This window comes from Rousettus aegyptiacus, unplaced genomic scaffold, assembly GCF_014176215.1.
Source record: "Rousettus aegyptiacus isolate mRouAeg1 unplaced genomic scaffold, mRouAeg1.p scaffold_m13_p_4, whole genome shotgun sequence".
NCBI classification, from domain to species: Eukaryota; Metazoa; Chordata; class Mammalia; order Chiroptera; family Pteropodidae; genus Rousettus; species Rousettus aegyptiacus.
This window is the reverse complement of record NW_023416307.1, coordinates 146,910,397-146,926,560: the sequence shown is the minus strand read 5'-3', so window position 1 is coordinate 146,926,560 and position 16,164 is coordinate 146,910,397. Positions and strand designations below refer to the sequence as shown.

Below are 16,164 nucleotides of genomic sequence, written 5' to 3'. Positions count from 1 at the left end.
ATTTCTTGTTTATTTGGGAAGGGAACCAAATAATGGCATGCTCTGAAGAACTTCAGAATCTCCCCTCCATCCTGGGTTTTTAGGGATATTGGGGACAACTTTTGCCCTGAGATTCATTTCAGGACTTTAGGAAGTCTTATAGTTAGAATCATAAACATCCACCTCTGAGCAACTGATAAAACTCATAAATAGAAAATCAGCAAAAATATGGAAGATCTGAACAACAACATAAATTATCAGAATTTCATTGAAATGGATGCACATTCCACTCAACACCAGCAGAACACCTAGTTTTTTTTGAAAAGCTTATGGAACATTCATCAAGACAAATAATATCCTGGGCCATCAAATCAACCTCAACAATTTTATAAGAACTGAAAACACATAGGTATGTTCTCTGACTATAATGGAATCAGTCTAGATTTAATAATGAAATACAACAGGAAAATCTCCAAATATTTGGCATTTAACAGTACACCTCTAATTAATCCATAGGTCAAAGAGGCAATCTCAAAAAAATTAAAAATAGATACAAATGAATGAAAATAAAAATGTAGCATAGAAAAAATGTGTGGGTCACAGCTAAAGGAGAGTTGAGAAGGAAATTTATAGCACTAAATGCTTACATTAGAAAAGAGAAAAGGTTTCAAATCAATAATCTAACTTCCTGCTCAAGAAACTACAAAAAGTACACCAAAATGAAACTAAAGTGACCAGATGAAAGAAAATAATAAAAGTAAGATCAGAAGTGAATGGAAATGAAACAATTAAACAATAGAGAAAAACAAAAGCTAGTTCTTTGAAAAGATCAATAAAATTGGTAAATTTGGCAAGACTGACAAAAATAAGAGAGAATTTAAAATGCACCAGTATGAAGACTGAAACGGAGTATTACAACATATATTGCAGCCATTAAAAGTATAATAATGGACTACTATTAACAATAGTACACACACAAATTCAATCAGCAATTCCTCAGTGATGACCACCAACTACCAAAACCTAGCAAAGATGAAATAGACAATCAGAATAGTACTATAACCATAATGAATTGAATTTATAATTTAAATACTCCAGAAATTATCTTCAAGTAAAAAGTAAAAAATAATGCTTTTGAAAACCTCCAGGTCTAGTGTGATTTCACTGGAGAATTTTATCAAATATTAAAGGAAGGAAGGAAGGAAGGAAGGAAGGAAGGAAGGAAGGAAGGAAGGAAGGAAGGAAGGAAGGAAAAAAGAAAACAAGAAAGGAAGAAAGAAAGGAAGAAAAATAGAAAGAAAGAAAAAAGAAAGAATTAAAGGAAGAAAGAAAACAAAGAAAGAGAAAGCAATGAATTTACATAATTTCTTCCAAAAATAAAGAAGGAAGGGACATGTCCCAGTTCATTTTTGTTGCATGTAGGACATGTTGAAGATTTTGGAAAGCCAAGAATGAAGCTACATATATTTCTTTTCAAGTCAAACTGAAAAGGGAATTTGGAGCTGGTGACACTTATCTAAGAGGAATTCTCCCCACCCACCCCCCCTTTCCAAAGTGTGATTTGTGAATAAACATTTCAGCTGCTCTCTGCCATTTGTTAATGACCAGCTCTGCAAAGCAATATGGAAGCTCATGGTCAGTCGGGAAGCCAAAGTCTAGGATTCCAGATGTGTTATCTGCCTCTGTAACACGAGCACTCTGGTTTAGTTCCAAGATGCTAGTTTCTATGTGATTATACACGCCAGCCAATAAAGGCAAAACTAGTAACCGTATTTATGTTGTTACTGTAAAGTGATTAACCTGGGTACTCCTCCCAGCTGGATGAACCTTGGGCTCCAAAGTAACTTATTTTGCCTCTCCAAGCGAGTTTCCTCAGTGCTAATGGCTGAAATTTTCCTTCTAAATTTACGGTGGGGATAAAACAATGCAATGTTTGTAAATACTTAGAAGAGTAACTATCCTGGAAGAGACCCTGAGCTCATGGCGGATATAATTATTGCTAAAATTTTTGTGGCCTCAAAGATGTTATAATCAAGAGCAAAACCAAACTAAAAGTGGGGTGATAACTAGCTGTTAAAATTAATAAACTTAAACATTAAGGACTGAAAGGTTTGTCCCTTGGCACTGAATTTCAATTATAATTGACCATGGAGAAAAATCTGTTTTCAGGTAAGAGACTCTCACTTCCAAGTCTTTCAAAGCCAGAATGATTTGAAAACCACGGTCTTTTGAGCTATAACCTGATAACTGCCTTTCTTTGTAGTCTCGAATTATCAGCCATTGCCTCATAAAGAAAATTGCCCCTCCTCCACTGTTGAGGGTATCTGATAATGACATATTGACAATAAACATTTTTTTTTCCATTAGAGACATTTCTATATTAAAGGTTTTTGTTTTCCTCACATACGTAGCTATAAAATTCAATCCCATTGTGCAGATCTACCATTTAATTTCTCCAAAATTCCTTAACATTAATGGCTGTTATTTATAATCTCTACCAGTATAAGCTTCTTGTTCCACAAGCTTAGCACATATATCACCCAGTGGTAGGGTAAAGAGTACAAAATCACCAGGAGGAAGACCTTCTGACCTCTTAATGGGCCTCAGTGTAACCCAAGGGTCCCATTTAATCGACTGTAGAATATCCAATTCGCTTTCTAAAAATCCACTGTGTATAGTTTCAAGGCCTAGGAAAGATGCAGTAATTTACAGAGATTTCAATTCTGCCAAGAGTAGAGGAGAAGAAAGAGGCACTTTTTAATTGCAATTCAGTAAAGATTAAGAGCAGTGCCAAGAAGCAAATTGGGGTTAAAATCTCATTTGGCTATAGCTGACATAATTTTGCCCCATTATAATGCTTAATCATGTGATAACTGAATTTACTATGACACGATCTGGTGTCAGTACCAGCAGAAGATGGGAAAGGGTCAGATTCAGGATGCAAGGCTATGGGAGACAGGAAGAGGAGCGAGACAGGGCGGCACCATGGGGTGGTGCCATGTCGACACTGGTCCGGAAGTCAACTTAAAGACAGAGCCAACTTTCAAGCTCCTCTGGGAAATACGGCTTTTACAGTTATCCAAAGAGACTCTTTCTTCTATGAGGTAGTCCAAATAATTCTGCCATGTCCCTTTGGAAAGTCTCTGTTAGTATCACCAAACTCAGCAAAAGGCCTGCCAACTATAGGGCCAGGAGCCTTTGTGCATTGTCCCAGAGACATTGCATGAGCTGGGTTACCTGAATCTTATTGGTGCAGAGGTGATCCTCAGCGAGGTCAGGGGACATCATTTGTCTCTCCTAACATTCAATAAATTGAACACTGCAGTGCAAACTGCATTGGATTTTAGTTCTGATAGCACAGAACTAGGAGCTCAAAAGTCTTGGTTCACACGCATATATTGATGTTTGACTTCGGGAGCAAATCCTGTTCACATATCATTTTTCTTCTCTATCTCCCCACCCTCCACAGACCGCATTAGCTGCCACTCACTCCCTTCACACCTGATGCAGTTGCTTCTATTTGCATCACGATGCTGCTTTGGAATGCATTCTTCTACTTGCAGTGTCATTGTCTCCCCTTGGAGGTGGCATTTCCCTGGTGAGGGGGGAGCAGTCAAAGCCACCAGGCTTCCATAGAATATAGTCGAGTCCTGTTAGGTTGGTCTCTCTGAGATGGAGAGGGTGATTTCTGCATCCCTAAATTACGCCGTGATGTTTCACAAAAGAGTACAAAATGTCACACGTCTTCTTCTTTGTGTTGACATGCGTAAGTGAAGTTAGTGGAGGAGAGTCAGTGGGGAACCTCAGCCCTGCTCCTAATCTAACTCTGTTGCTCTCTTAACACATTCGCCCAACTTTCTCAGCCCCTCAAACAGACTCAGAGTTTACAGGTTTCATGTGGGTTCCAGCACCTTTGTAACCACATCCCAGTATATGAGCTATACTCTAAACCGAGACTGAAATATCTCATTAGGAAATTGTCAAATGATGGCACCAAACTAAATTAAAAAGTAATAATGATAACATAAGTAGATATCTGCATCTTTCTTTTTCTAAAGGCTTTGGGAACCAAAATGAAAACTTCTTCACATTAGCCTCTGCACCAATAGCTAGAAGATTCTAAATTAATTCTTTGATAAACATTAGCAGAAGAAAATAAGACAGTGCAGGACGCAAGCAACACATTATCATAGTATATATCTAAATTGATGGCAGAGTTACCACCAAACAATAGAGATAATAACATTTTCTAACATTCAGAGAAAATATTTCCAAATGCTTTTCTCGAAATAACTAATAATTCGAAACCCTTTTGTGTTTTTATTACTGTAAAAGCGCAAAGTCAATTCAGAGGTCAAAATACATCCTTTCCCAAATGAATAAAGTGGTGAAACAAGACAAAGTCTGGTTGGCTGCTATACATTTCTCTAATTCTTCTCCCACAGACTTAAATAAGCCACAGGATGAACTAAAGAACATATAGCTATGCACAGTACAGAGGAATTTAATTCTCTAATCTGACAAAAGGCTAGCGATGTCAGCAGTAGTGGCTGTTACTGGTATTCGACCTTGGTGAGGATTGTGCTTTTTGTCGTAGCTTGTAATAATAGTACATCTTCTGTATCTATTACACACATATATCTGTACATATTATAGACACATATACATGGATTTAGTGCAGGAATCAGACGATAGATGACAGAGCAGGCATTGATGAGCAGCGGTGAGAGCGCACGTGCTCCACCAGGACCTACTTACTGATGGAAGGCGGGGTCCCCCAGGCTGGTGATCTTCAGCATGACAATTAGCAGTTTTCCCTGCAGTGTGGTCAGCAGGAAGGACAGAGACCTCTCCCTAGCACAAGTCACTCAGCCCTGCCGGGTTCCTGATGCTCTCTGGGTAACGGCATCCCATTAGGAGTGTGACACAGTAGGGAAAGAGACCGGTTCACTGTGAGACCTGCTACTCACTCTCGTACAGTGCATCGGCCCCCCTTCCCACTGCACAGTGGCTGCCGAGAGAGTGAGCCGTGGAGTCAGAATTCCACCGGGACACAGGCTGCAATGTCAGTGACCTTCTTCTCAAGACAGGGCTTTTTTAGGATGGTATAGAAACGACCTAATATAGTCCCCTAGCCTTAGGAAAAGGGGAAGAATTCTCTTTAAATTAAAAAGGAAAAAAAAAAAAAGGTACAAACTTGGAAGACCGGGATGTGCTTGGCTCTCTGCTTCGGAATAAGCTAAGAGGATCCCAAAAGAATTCACGGAGACTGCGTTTCGCATGCATGCCTGTGATGCTGGAGTGATGGGGGCTTCACCTTCTTGTACCTGTTACCTTTCCGCATGGAGTTAATCAAATGTTCCATTATCTTCCTTGAGTAAGGGAAATGAGCTGATTTAAATTGCCACGCTTGGATACTCATCCAGAGAGGACAGCTGCGAGATTTACGTGCAAAAATAACTGGGTTAGAGGAGAAAACGGGAGACAGATTCCAAGTACCTGCTTGTTGTGCTGTCTGTGGCATCTGCTGACCCCTCTGAGCACTGTACTGAACTGAGGCGATGGGCCGGTACTGCTGTGTAGTTGAGGTAGGGTACTGACCAGACGGATAATAATATATGGGCATCTGTGGAAGAAAGAGAAAAGGAAATGAGAACTGTGCACTAAGTAACAATTTTTAAAACATAAAATACATCATCTTATGATTGCAGCAGACTGTAATAAATTGTAGTAGATTATATAATTATATGATTGTTAGTAGATTGTTAGTAGATTGTAGTATGATTGTGGTAGATCATAAACACAACCCCCAGGCCTATGTGTGTGTACAGGCTCCTCTTCCCATATAGATAGAGGTGGAATCTATTCCCCAAGTCCTTGAATCTGAGCTCGCTCTATGACTGGCGTTGACCAGTGCCATGAAGCAACCAAGATAACTTCTGAGACTTGCAAGCCTGATCCTTAAGAAGACTTGCAGCTTCCACTTTTGCAGGAGGACAGCCCAGCCATCAGGAAAAAAACGCCCAGTCTACACTGCTGGAGAAGGAGGTCAAGTGGAGAATAGGGGAGCCCCAGTCTGCAGGCTACACCAATGTTCGAGGCATGTGTGAGGCCACCTTGAGTGTTCCAGACTGTCCCAGGTAATACCATATGGAGCAGAGATGACCCACCCCTGCTGAGTCCTGTTCAATTCATTGATAGTCATAAGTAACACAATGGTGGTTGTTTTAAAACACTGAATTTTGTGTTTTTTGAATGAAGCATGAGTAAATAAAACAGTCATCTACAACAACGACAAAAAATCTTTTATGATAGTTTTAAATATTATATCTAACTTGAATTGTTTTTCTAGTGGAAACACAGGCGAGGCATGAGAACTGCTGATCTCTAGCCTAAAAGAAGCAGAGAATAACATTATGAAATATGGTACAGTCTGTCAAAGCACTTTGCAGAGTGATTGGCACATAGGAAGTATCCAAAAGGTTTATGTTCAGTCCAAAAAGGGAAAAATATTAGAATAGTGTCTATATCACCTGCTATTACTTTCTAATGACTGGTAATGTCTGTAAATATTCTAATTACCTCTGGTTAGATTCAAATCTAATCTCTTCTCATCTGGAAAGACTTCCTTGCCCACCTCAGGTTATTTATTTTAAAGTTATTTTCTTATGAATCTTAATTATTTTTCATCTCTAGGCTTCTGACTTTTCTTCCATCATCTTCTTTAAAGTGTAAACAGAGGCACACCAGTACACACCCTATAAGTATAATATTCATAGAATAATAGTATGAGCCACCTCTTTGAGGATTATTTTTATGGCTATTTTGTTTCTGATTTGCTCGTGTCAAATAGGAAACACTTTTCTATTTCAATCTTGGTATTGAAACATACATAACATGTTCTCCTGCCTAGGGATAAAGTAGGAACAAAAAAAGATAATAGTCTCTGTGGATCTATGGTTTTGCAGTCTCATGGAATGATTATAAATTATAATTCTATCTAACGATATGGATATTTAAGGGTAAGAAGTGGAACAAATCTGAAACAAACCTGGGTCTGTATCTGGCAATTAACTAATTTATTATATGTATTGTTTAGAGTGATTTAATCTTACTATTTCTCCATTTCTTTGTAAGGCAATTTATAACAATAAAAATCCAAATAATTCTGCAGTAATAATTGGTTTTAGTTATGCTCTGGCAAATTGTGGTGCCATTAAAGATTATCACCATTCTATAGTAGGTGCTTCCTAATATTGAGAATAAGAACGAATACTATCTAATTTATACATCAGCATTATATATGTAGGACTTTTAGGGAGAACAGTATTTTGTTCCTTTAGGAGAGGCCATATCTTGATTCAATGTAAGCTCTTAAATATGCTATCCAGTCCTCAGTCTCTCCTCTTACATTCTGTATGAAATATGAAAACACCTTCAGGGATGAAGGACAGACTTCAAACAGCTTTTGAAAAAAATTTCCTGATGAACACTAATGGTTTGGATAAAAGTATAGCTCCTGAGAGAGGGAGAGGGAGAGGAGAGAGAGAGAGAGAGCGCCTCGTTTTTAGTGCTGCTTTTTGTTTTGATCTTGTTTTTTTCTCCTACTTCTACCTTCTTTGACACCCTGACAAAATGTGCTAAAGGTTTGGTCACTTCCATCCGGCATCTCTCCAAGGTGGAATGCCAGCCAGCTCTCAGGAGTTGTAGCTCCCAAGCATATACGGCAAGTGGGAAATGGCACTTGGCTCATCCTCATCCTCCCTCACTGAGAACGAAGCCGAGCTGAGCTAAGAGGAATCTTTAAAGGATAAATTTGAAAGGTTGGGAGGGAGAAAGGTGAAGGAACAAAGGAGCAAGAATAGCCCCAAACGGAGGAAATGTATATTTTCGACCAACTATGTTAAAATACAGAGAATCAAAAAGTGAGTGGATTAGGAGAGGAAATAAATAAATGAGAGAATAAACTATAAAAAATAAGCACTTCTCCCACTTCCCTTCTTCAAATCTCTCTTTGTCTCGTCCATATGTTTCTTGCTTCACCTTCCAGTGAGCACTCAGAAAGCACACATGACAAATCAGACAAAATTGGCCTCCAAGGGTATTAAAAAGTTCATTCTCTGTGTAAGTTTAACATATCTCCATGTATGCCCATGGACCGTATCTCACAAGTTCTTTTCACAGTTGAATAATCAAGTTTTAAAATGTTTCCTAAATTGTAAGGAAACGTTTGTAGATATGTACCACTTAAATAAAAAAAAAAAAAAGAAAAAAGAAAAAAGAAGGAAAAATTATACTAAACTGAAAATCATATCCTATAGCTTAATCTGTATTTCTTTTAAAAAAACTCATGGATGTCTAAACTGATCATGAACATCCATTTTGTCTTTTTTTCTCCCTTCCCTCTTTCTATTTTTAAATCTATTGAAGCAGGAACGAAAGCATTTCTAGCGCAGATATACCAGGGATTCTGAGTTGTCTTTGCTTCTGCAATCCACTAATACTAAAATTCCTTCATCAGGGAGGAACTTTTATTTCAAAGTCTTCGATTAAATATTCTGCCAACTCTCCTCTTTGACAGCAGAAATGGGTAAAAGCTTAGATGTCATTTAGGCTAAAGAACTAAACAACTTTTCCAATAATTAAAGTACTTAATTTATTAGCAGAATAATTAATATACTAATGAGGTCCTTTCTCCTGTAACTTCAAACTATTTTCCATGGCTCCTTAAATCCTACTGGCAAAGAGACACTACTGAGAAGGCAACTGAAGATGAACTATTAATTGCTCAAAATAAAATAAAAAACGGAGTGAAAACTCTTTCATGGCGGAGGGTTTTGCATGACTTGAAAAGAAAATAATTAATTCAAGATGTTAAGGCAGTGAAACAAACAATAAGAAGGTGACACTGTGTTTTAAGCAGCTCATCCAGTGCAATATTTCATAATTAGGATGGAATTTGCCTAGGATATGTGTGCCTTGAAAATGGACCAGAAAACGCCTCTGTGCATTTTACATCTTGACAGTAATCACTTGCAATATTCTGCCCGAGATACCCAGGAGAGCACCAGAGATGTTTGGTGGTGAACAGTAACACATAATCAGTCTTGGAGAGGACAGTAAAAATCAGTGATCTGTGGTGTCTTACATGCTCGAGTCAATTAAATATGATGAATGGCTACTTGTGAGAATACGAGTAAACTCGGCTTCCCCCAAGGGAAAGGACAGGACAGTGCATGTTGGCTTAGCTTCCTCCTTTATATTCATGGAGGAGCTCCTGCCTGGAGTACCAAGTTAGCTCCAGAAAATGCTACGAATCGGTAAGAGAGGAAAGAACAAATTTCCAGAGCGGCAGCAAGAGAACATTGAAAGTCCCCAGGAGCAGACACTCCTCCTGTCCAAGGTTTTCTGTTCCTAGACAAAGCATGAGCAGGAGGACATCACCTAGAGGGTCTGTTTTCATGTGGTCTCTGTACCACCAGTCTGGAAGATGGAATGTTCCCCCAATTGAATCATGGACAGTCGGGTCAGTTTCATTAAACTTATTTTGTGCACAACTACTGAACAGGACAGATCAGGTCCTGTAAGTGGAGAATATCAGTATACACCAGAAGGGCAAGAGAGACTGACCTGACAACATTCTACATGGAGATATAGAAGTCAAAGTGTACCACAAATCAGCTATAGGTCACAGGTATGAAAAAAAAGCATGCTTACCTGTGCAGGTGGAGGCTGTTGCACGAATCCCTGTGGTGAGGGAGGGGCCTGGAGAACTTGCTGGGAGATAGAAGGTGCAGAGCCCGAGAACCCCGCGGCGGGGAGCTGCTGGCCTGTAGAGGCGATGACGTAGCTGGGCTGCTGGGCTGGCTGGGGCATGAGGGATGGGGGGTAGACAGGGCCGGATGGGGGCTCAGGAGTCTCTCCTGAGGACTGCCTACTCAGGTTCATCTGGCCGAACTGTGTTGCCACATCATCTCTCTGCAAGACACAAAGATGAAGGAGGAAATCAGCGAGATCTGCTTAGTAATGGGAGAGGCACACAGAGGCAGACAGAGGCCCCACGACTGTCATTGTGTGAGAAGCAGGGAGTATGATTTGGAAAAAATAAAAGGAAGGGATTCTCCAGCTAGAACAAGAGAACGCAGATTTAATCATCCTGAGGATCAGAGATGGCAAACGGTTTGACCCAAATCTTCCTCTTTCGATGGCATCAAATTATTACTTTTCCACTAAGGGCTTGGGCTTCTCAGGACGGCGCTGAGGCAAGAGGGTTTGGTGTTTCGTCCTGAAGAGTCACATGCTCTTCCCAGCGGTAGCCATAGGACCCGCCTTCTGGGGAGAAGCAGGAGGACTTACGTTCATCATTACCCACAGCTGTTGCAAAGGTCAGGCCAGGTCAGCTGGGTGGGACCCCGTTTGTATATCAGGGAGTGTTTGTTCACTGGAGATTTAGGGGCAATGCTCACCCTTATTGTCCAAAAGGACCTAGTACATTGAGGGGGAATGAAGGGGAACTTAAGGGACTGGGATGTGAGAGGACATTTCTATCAGGAGTGCATGGTTACTATTTTGACACCGACTTTCAGATATTTCCCAAACCCTCACACCAAGTTCGTGAGTCTTTGTGTTTCTGACTTCTAACTGATGGTATTCGATTCCTGCTTAGCTGGTACACTCTTAAAAATAAAAGGGTACCAGATTGCAGAAGCACTAAACATGAAACAATTGGCAGAAAGAAAACCATGATTTTGAAGATGTGTTATAATGTTCTGAAATGAGACATTCACACACATCCCTCATAGTCAGCCTAGGGCACCCATCCAGCACCAACCAGCCCCACACAGGGAAGTAAAACCAGTGACTATGCTCTCCTGGGGCAAAAGGGATACACACGAAACACAGTACCATGGGGAACTGCTGCGTTGGAGACACAGGCAGGAGATGCTGGGGAGGAAACGAGACTGCTGGGTATTGCACTGACTGGGAGGAGGCCTGCAGCCCCTGGACAGACTGGAGGAAAGAAAAAGCTGATCAGTTAACAGGGAAGCACTTGGGGTGGGGGCTGAAATCCCACCGGAAGGCTGTCATATCCGAAGCATACCACCCACCACCCCCTACAGGTCCTCTTGCCTCCGTGCACTTCAGAGACAGGAACCAGGCACCAAAGGCAAATCCAAGCCATGGTTAGATCCTCTGGGTCTAAAAATATTGCCCAAGGAATAAGAAGTAAGGAAAAGGAATATTTAAAACAAGTTTCACTCCAGCGAAGTACTCAGAGCCCTTCGGGGTTCTGTGGACATTGTTGCCTCAGGCAAATGGGGGCAGCTCTACATGTCTCTAAGGGGTGTATGAATAGCCAGGTCACCTTGGAACTAAACTGATTTCTATTCTTCCCAGTGATAAAGTCTTTACTATTGACTCTTTGCAAAGAGGAGCACTTGGTGTGTGCTGGGAATGGGTGAGCAAGTTGATACAAAGGCCCGGGTCAGAATATGCGTTCAGTCCCCAAGACAGGCTCCTTGATACATAAAGATCACGTTTAGCCCTAAGAGAAAAATGTCATTCACTTCCCCTTGTACCATACCCTCATCATGCAAGCCATTGGATAATCCACTCATCTCTATCTAAACTTAAGGTTCCAGATGAAATCTTGCCAACCTGTGACCAGAGTCTAGGCTGCCAGGTTTTATTGATGAGCAGATGAGGGTCACACTGATGGAAAATATCCCCTCTTACTGAAGCACTGCTGTCCTGAGGGCTGTGCAGCCTTCACCTCAAAGCACGTCTCCTCCCTGCCTCCAGCCAGCTCCTTACCTGAGTGACCAGTGGGCCTGCCATTTGTGGCTGTGGTGGCTGGACCTGCTGCTGTGGCTGAGGAGAGGCCTGCTGCTGTGGCTGCTGCTGGGACTGGCCCACCATCGCGCCTCGCAGGGACTGCTGGCTGGTGGGGGGGTTGTATATTGCAGGCGTCCCATCGGGATTCACGAAGGGCTGGCCTGCAATGGAACCATTGGTCCAAGTGAGCCTCTCGATCTCTCCTTTGGCAGCAATAACCACTCCGATAGATATTTAAAAAGCAACCTTAAGCAAAGGGGCAGGGTGGTGGCAATCCAGGACACGAGAACCTTCACCCATGTGAAGACTTTGCTATTTTTGACCCACCTGGTTCAGCTTACATTATATAACAATGTAAGCCCAGAGCAATGTAAGAAGCAGCAAATACATTTACCACCTTCAGGGAGATTTCCCAAAGTCAAGTTCATCTGCATACAGTGGCACCCAGTGGAGAGGAAAAATAAAAAACTGACCCAAATGAAACAATATTTTAATGAAAACAAACCGTATACTATTCAACAAGAACAGACTGTTATAAAATGAGAACTCAGCTAATTAGCTAATGTATGCTAAATGAAAGAAACCAGTGCCCAAAGGGCAGCTACTGTATAATTCCATTTCTATCGCATTCAAGGTCAATCAGCATTTAGCGATGTAATGCTAAATGTCAGAATAGCGGTAGCTCTAAGGGGTATAGGGGAAGCTACGAGGACACTGAGGGTGTTCTCTGTCTTACTCAGAGTGATGTTTACACAGGTGTTCACGTATTCAAATATTTACCAAGGCTACATGTCAAATATGTGTAGATCATGCACTTCACCTGTGCACTTTACAAATGACATGAAGAAGGTAAACTGGAATAGGTTGGGGAGGCAAATGCTGGGGTCAGTAGTGAAACCAGACAAAATGCTCACAGAAAAAGAACAATGGACTTGCCTTCAGCTACGTTAGGAACTGCGACAACAGTTCCTCGATATTACCGGAAATTTTCAGATGACATAGATTTGTGCGCATGCGACAAGAAACCTTAAACGCTCATATTCATGAACATACCTGCCACAACTAAGGAAGTTCTGACAATAGTTTCATAACCAATCGCAATGTGCGGAGATAGAAGAGCAAATGTACCAGATTTATATTCACGGAACGTTGACTAAATTTAGTGATATATTTTTTTCTAATGTTCCCCATGGGCATTTGTTTTTCTATCACTGTCATTTAATTTATTTTATATATATTTTTCTTTTTGTAGAAATAACTTCTGGATTTAAAATCTGCAACCTGTTTTTCCTCCAAAACCAGTAATGTGAGAATGTATGGAAAAACAGTTCAATTTTCAAAATTTTATCAGCCCATTTAGAATTCTAATCTTTCATCGCCCCTCACCCAGCTCCACCTTTGCATCTTAAAAACATAAGTGGAATGTTTTAGGCGCTTAACATTTACAAAAAAAAAAAAAAAAAATCTTCACAGCAACTTTATATGAAATCATTTCAAAATCAGTCTCACTCTTTATTTACACAAACAGACATACAAACGTACACACGAAGATGGAAAACTAAAAGAAAGAATCTATTATATTCTATATCAGTGTTCCCAACATTTTCAAGACCAGGGACCAGTGTTACTATGGGAATCTAATGCCTGAGGGTCTGAGATGGAGCTGAGGCAGTGATGCTAGTGCTGGGGAGCACAGCGAATATAAATGAAGCTTTGCTTGCTGGCCCACTGCTCACCTCCTGCTGTGTGCCCCAGTTCCTAACAGGCCAGGGACCAGTATCAGTATGCAGCCCAGAGGTTAGGAACCCTTGTTCTATATGACTTTCAATTTACCCCCAGGGAAGTGTGAAAAAACTGACCATAATCAGGGTGAAAAACATAACCATAAAATATTCAGAGGTTCTTTGTGATAAATTTTAGATCCCCTATTTGAAATATTATTAATATGTTGTGGACCAGAAAAAAGAAATGTTTCTAGGCAATTGCATATGAAAAATAGTAAGAATTCACTTGGGTAGAGGGAGATGGAAGGTTGTCCTGGAAAGAGAAAAGAGTATAAAAGATTGATTTTATGCTCATCAAGGAGATGTAAAAATAATGAAGAAAATGAAAGAAGTAAAACAGATAGCAGGAAAGAGAACAAAGACAATTTCTTCAGAGAGTGAGGATGGTGACTATTGGTTTTCAAGTTAGGCAATGCTCACCTTTCTGTATTCTGCCATTTACACCAAATACAGATGCAATTACCACTGAATACAAGCAATTAGTTTGAATGACGGCTGCTGAAGACCAAAGGGGAAAGAAACACTAGCTGGCCTTACAACTATTCAGCTAGGAAGAGGTTTTCAGGTCAGGAACTTCACTAGTGTGCCCAGCAGGCCCTGATATGTGTGTCGGCGTGGGTAAAGAGGGTACAATGACAGAGGTAAGCCAGGGTGCCCTGAGCTCAGAAGAAAGGATTCAATGCAGCGTGCTCCTTCCTCTCCACATTAGGTGTCATTAGGTGAAAAACTTCTCCACATCAACATGTACGGTGTGTCGTAGGTTTTATATAAGTACTAAGTACCTGCACAGTGACTAAAGACTATGCTATCCATTCCAGGATTCAAAACAAAAACAGAAACACAACTAAGTATGACCTCTCTCCAGAGAGAGCTTATAAATGTGCTGGTAAGAAGAAAATGAACCCAGGGGCAAGTGACACAGGAAGTAAAGTAGTCACGTGCTCTTGGTTCCTGACACTGAAGCGTTTCTGCCGATGGCTTGGAAAAACGTATTTATTTAAGAAAAAAAAAAGGGGATGAGAAAAAGAGATTTTCCTTTCTTAGTTTTTAGAAGGTGATCAATCAAATTATAAGGGAGTTACTGATCATGGATAGACAAGGATTGATTCAGATCTTGCAAAAATACATTTATAGACAGCACATAAAAACTTCATGGTGCAATTAAGAAAAAGATGGAAACAGTTTGAATAAATAAATGCTAGAAGTCTTGTGAAAAACAAAATGTATAGGGTCATGGAAGCCCAGAGCATTTGAAAGACACCAGCCCTACAAGGCTGCTCAAAGTGAAGTCCCTGCAGATGGCGTGCCCTCCGTTCACACACTCATGAATTTGCACCAGATGAAGGGAAAGCAAAATGGAATAATAACATATACGAACATTAACAAGTACTTGAGGGACACCAAAGGTTATTGGCATCTCTGGATAGTACTGAGCTGAAAGAAAACAGCGAAGCAAAGATGAACTGTCTGCTAAAAATTTCCAAAAGGAGGCTGAGTCCGAGACAGCTGGAGGAAGATCAAACTCAAGAATCAAACCCAAGCTTGCCTTGCAAGGACGAAGATGTTTCAGAGCGATAACTTTGAAAAAGAGCTTCTGTAGCAACTTGCCCATCTCAATGTGTGAAAAGCAAAGAAAGAATGGGTCAGAGGTCCTGAGTTTAGAAATAGACCAGCTGAGAGCCGAGTCTAAGGACAGACAAAATAAAAAGTTGTGGCTGTATTTGGGAATCTGCAAGAATATTTGTGGGCAGGGCTGATTTCAGTGAGCCAAATATTTAGTACTGAGTAAGAACCAAGTCTATTGTGCTGACAAAGGATGTTTCATTTATGTTTCATTTAGTAGACATGATTGGCAGACACCTTAGTATTTTCAAATCTTAGCTTGTCTTATTCTTACTTAAGACAGATATTTCACCAATTATAATTTTATACATGAGCCACATTCTCAAATATAAGACGTTAGATGAAAAATTGCTCCCTATCCACATGAACATGTATAATGGGTAGCAGATAATATTTTGTTAATATGTAATCATTGAGCATAGTGCCTAAGACTACTTTGTCATCTACTCTAGGGGGAAAAAATAGCCAAGTATGGCCTTTCCCTACAAGGAGCTTATAAACATGATGATAACAAGGAAATGAACCCAAGGAAAATTCACACAAGAAGCAAAGTAGTCACACATTCTTGGTTCCTAACACCAAAGCATTTCTACCACGTGTTCGGCAAAGGATGAGAGGTATGGATTTCAGGAGTTCACAGCAATGACAGAGAAAGACGAGTTCCAGCCGAAAGGAGACAAATTTCCAGTTTAAGAGATTAGATAGATGACAGATGGATTAGATAGATAGATAGATAGATAGATAGATAGATAGATAGATAGATATAGATAGATAGATAGATGATGGATGGAGAGAGGGATAGACAGATAGACATGCACATATACACATATATATTAACATGTGTATACATATATATGTATACATACATACATGCATGTGCATATTTTCAATATATAAAAAAATCCCACATTCTGTAAAAGAAGAAACATCATAATCACCTTGC

The 16,164-nt window shown here is 40.3% G+C and overlaps 1 protein-coding gene across 40 annotated transcripts in view; it reads right to left on the bottom strand.

Moving 5' to 3' along the window:
- The window catches only part of ARPP21 (cAMP regulated phosphoprotein 21), a 293,441-nt gene that overhangs the window by 46,291 nt on the left and 230,986 nt on the right, over positions 1-16,164 (bottom strand). For 37 of the 40 annotated variants that reach the window (XM_036219282.1, XM_016123975.2, XM_016123981.2 and 34 more), the window contains 4 exons: positions 11,794-11,975; positions 10,885-10,989; positions 9,697-9,957; positions 5,479-5,605 (listed from right to left, as the gene is read on the bottom strand). In XM_036219282.1, coding sequence (XP_036075175.1) covers positions 5,479-5,605; positions 9,697-9,957; positions 10,885-10,989; positions 11,794-11,975 — 675 coding nt within the window. The remainder of the gene's footprint in view (positions 1-5,478; positions 5,606-9,696; positions 9,958-10,884; positions 10,990-11,793; positions 11,976-16,164) is intronic. The other 3 variants (XM_016123991.2, XM_016123992.2, XM_036219295.1) reach the window with 1 other exon arrangement.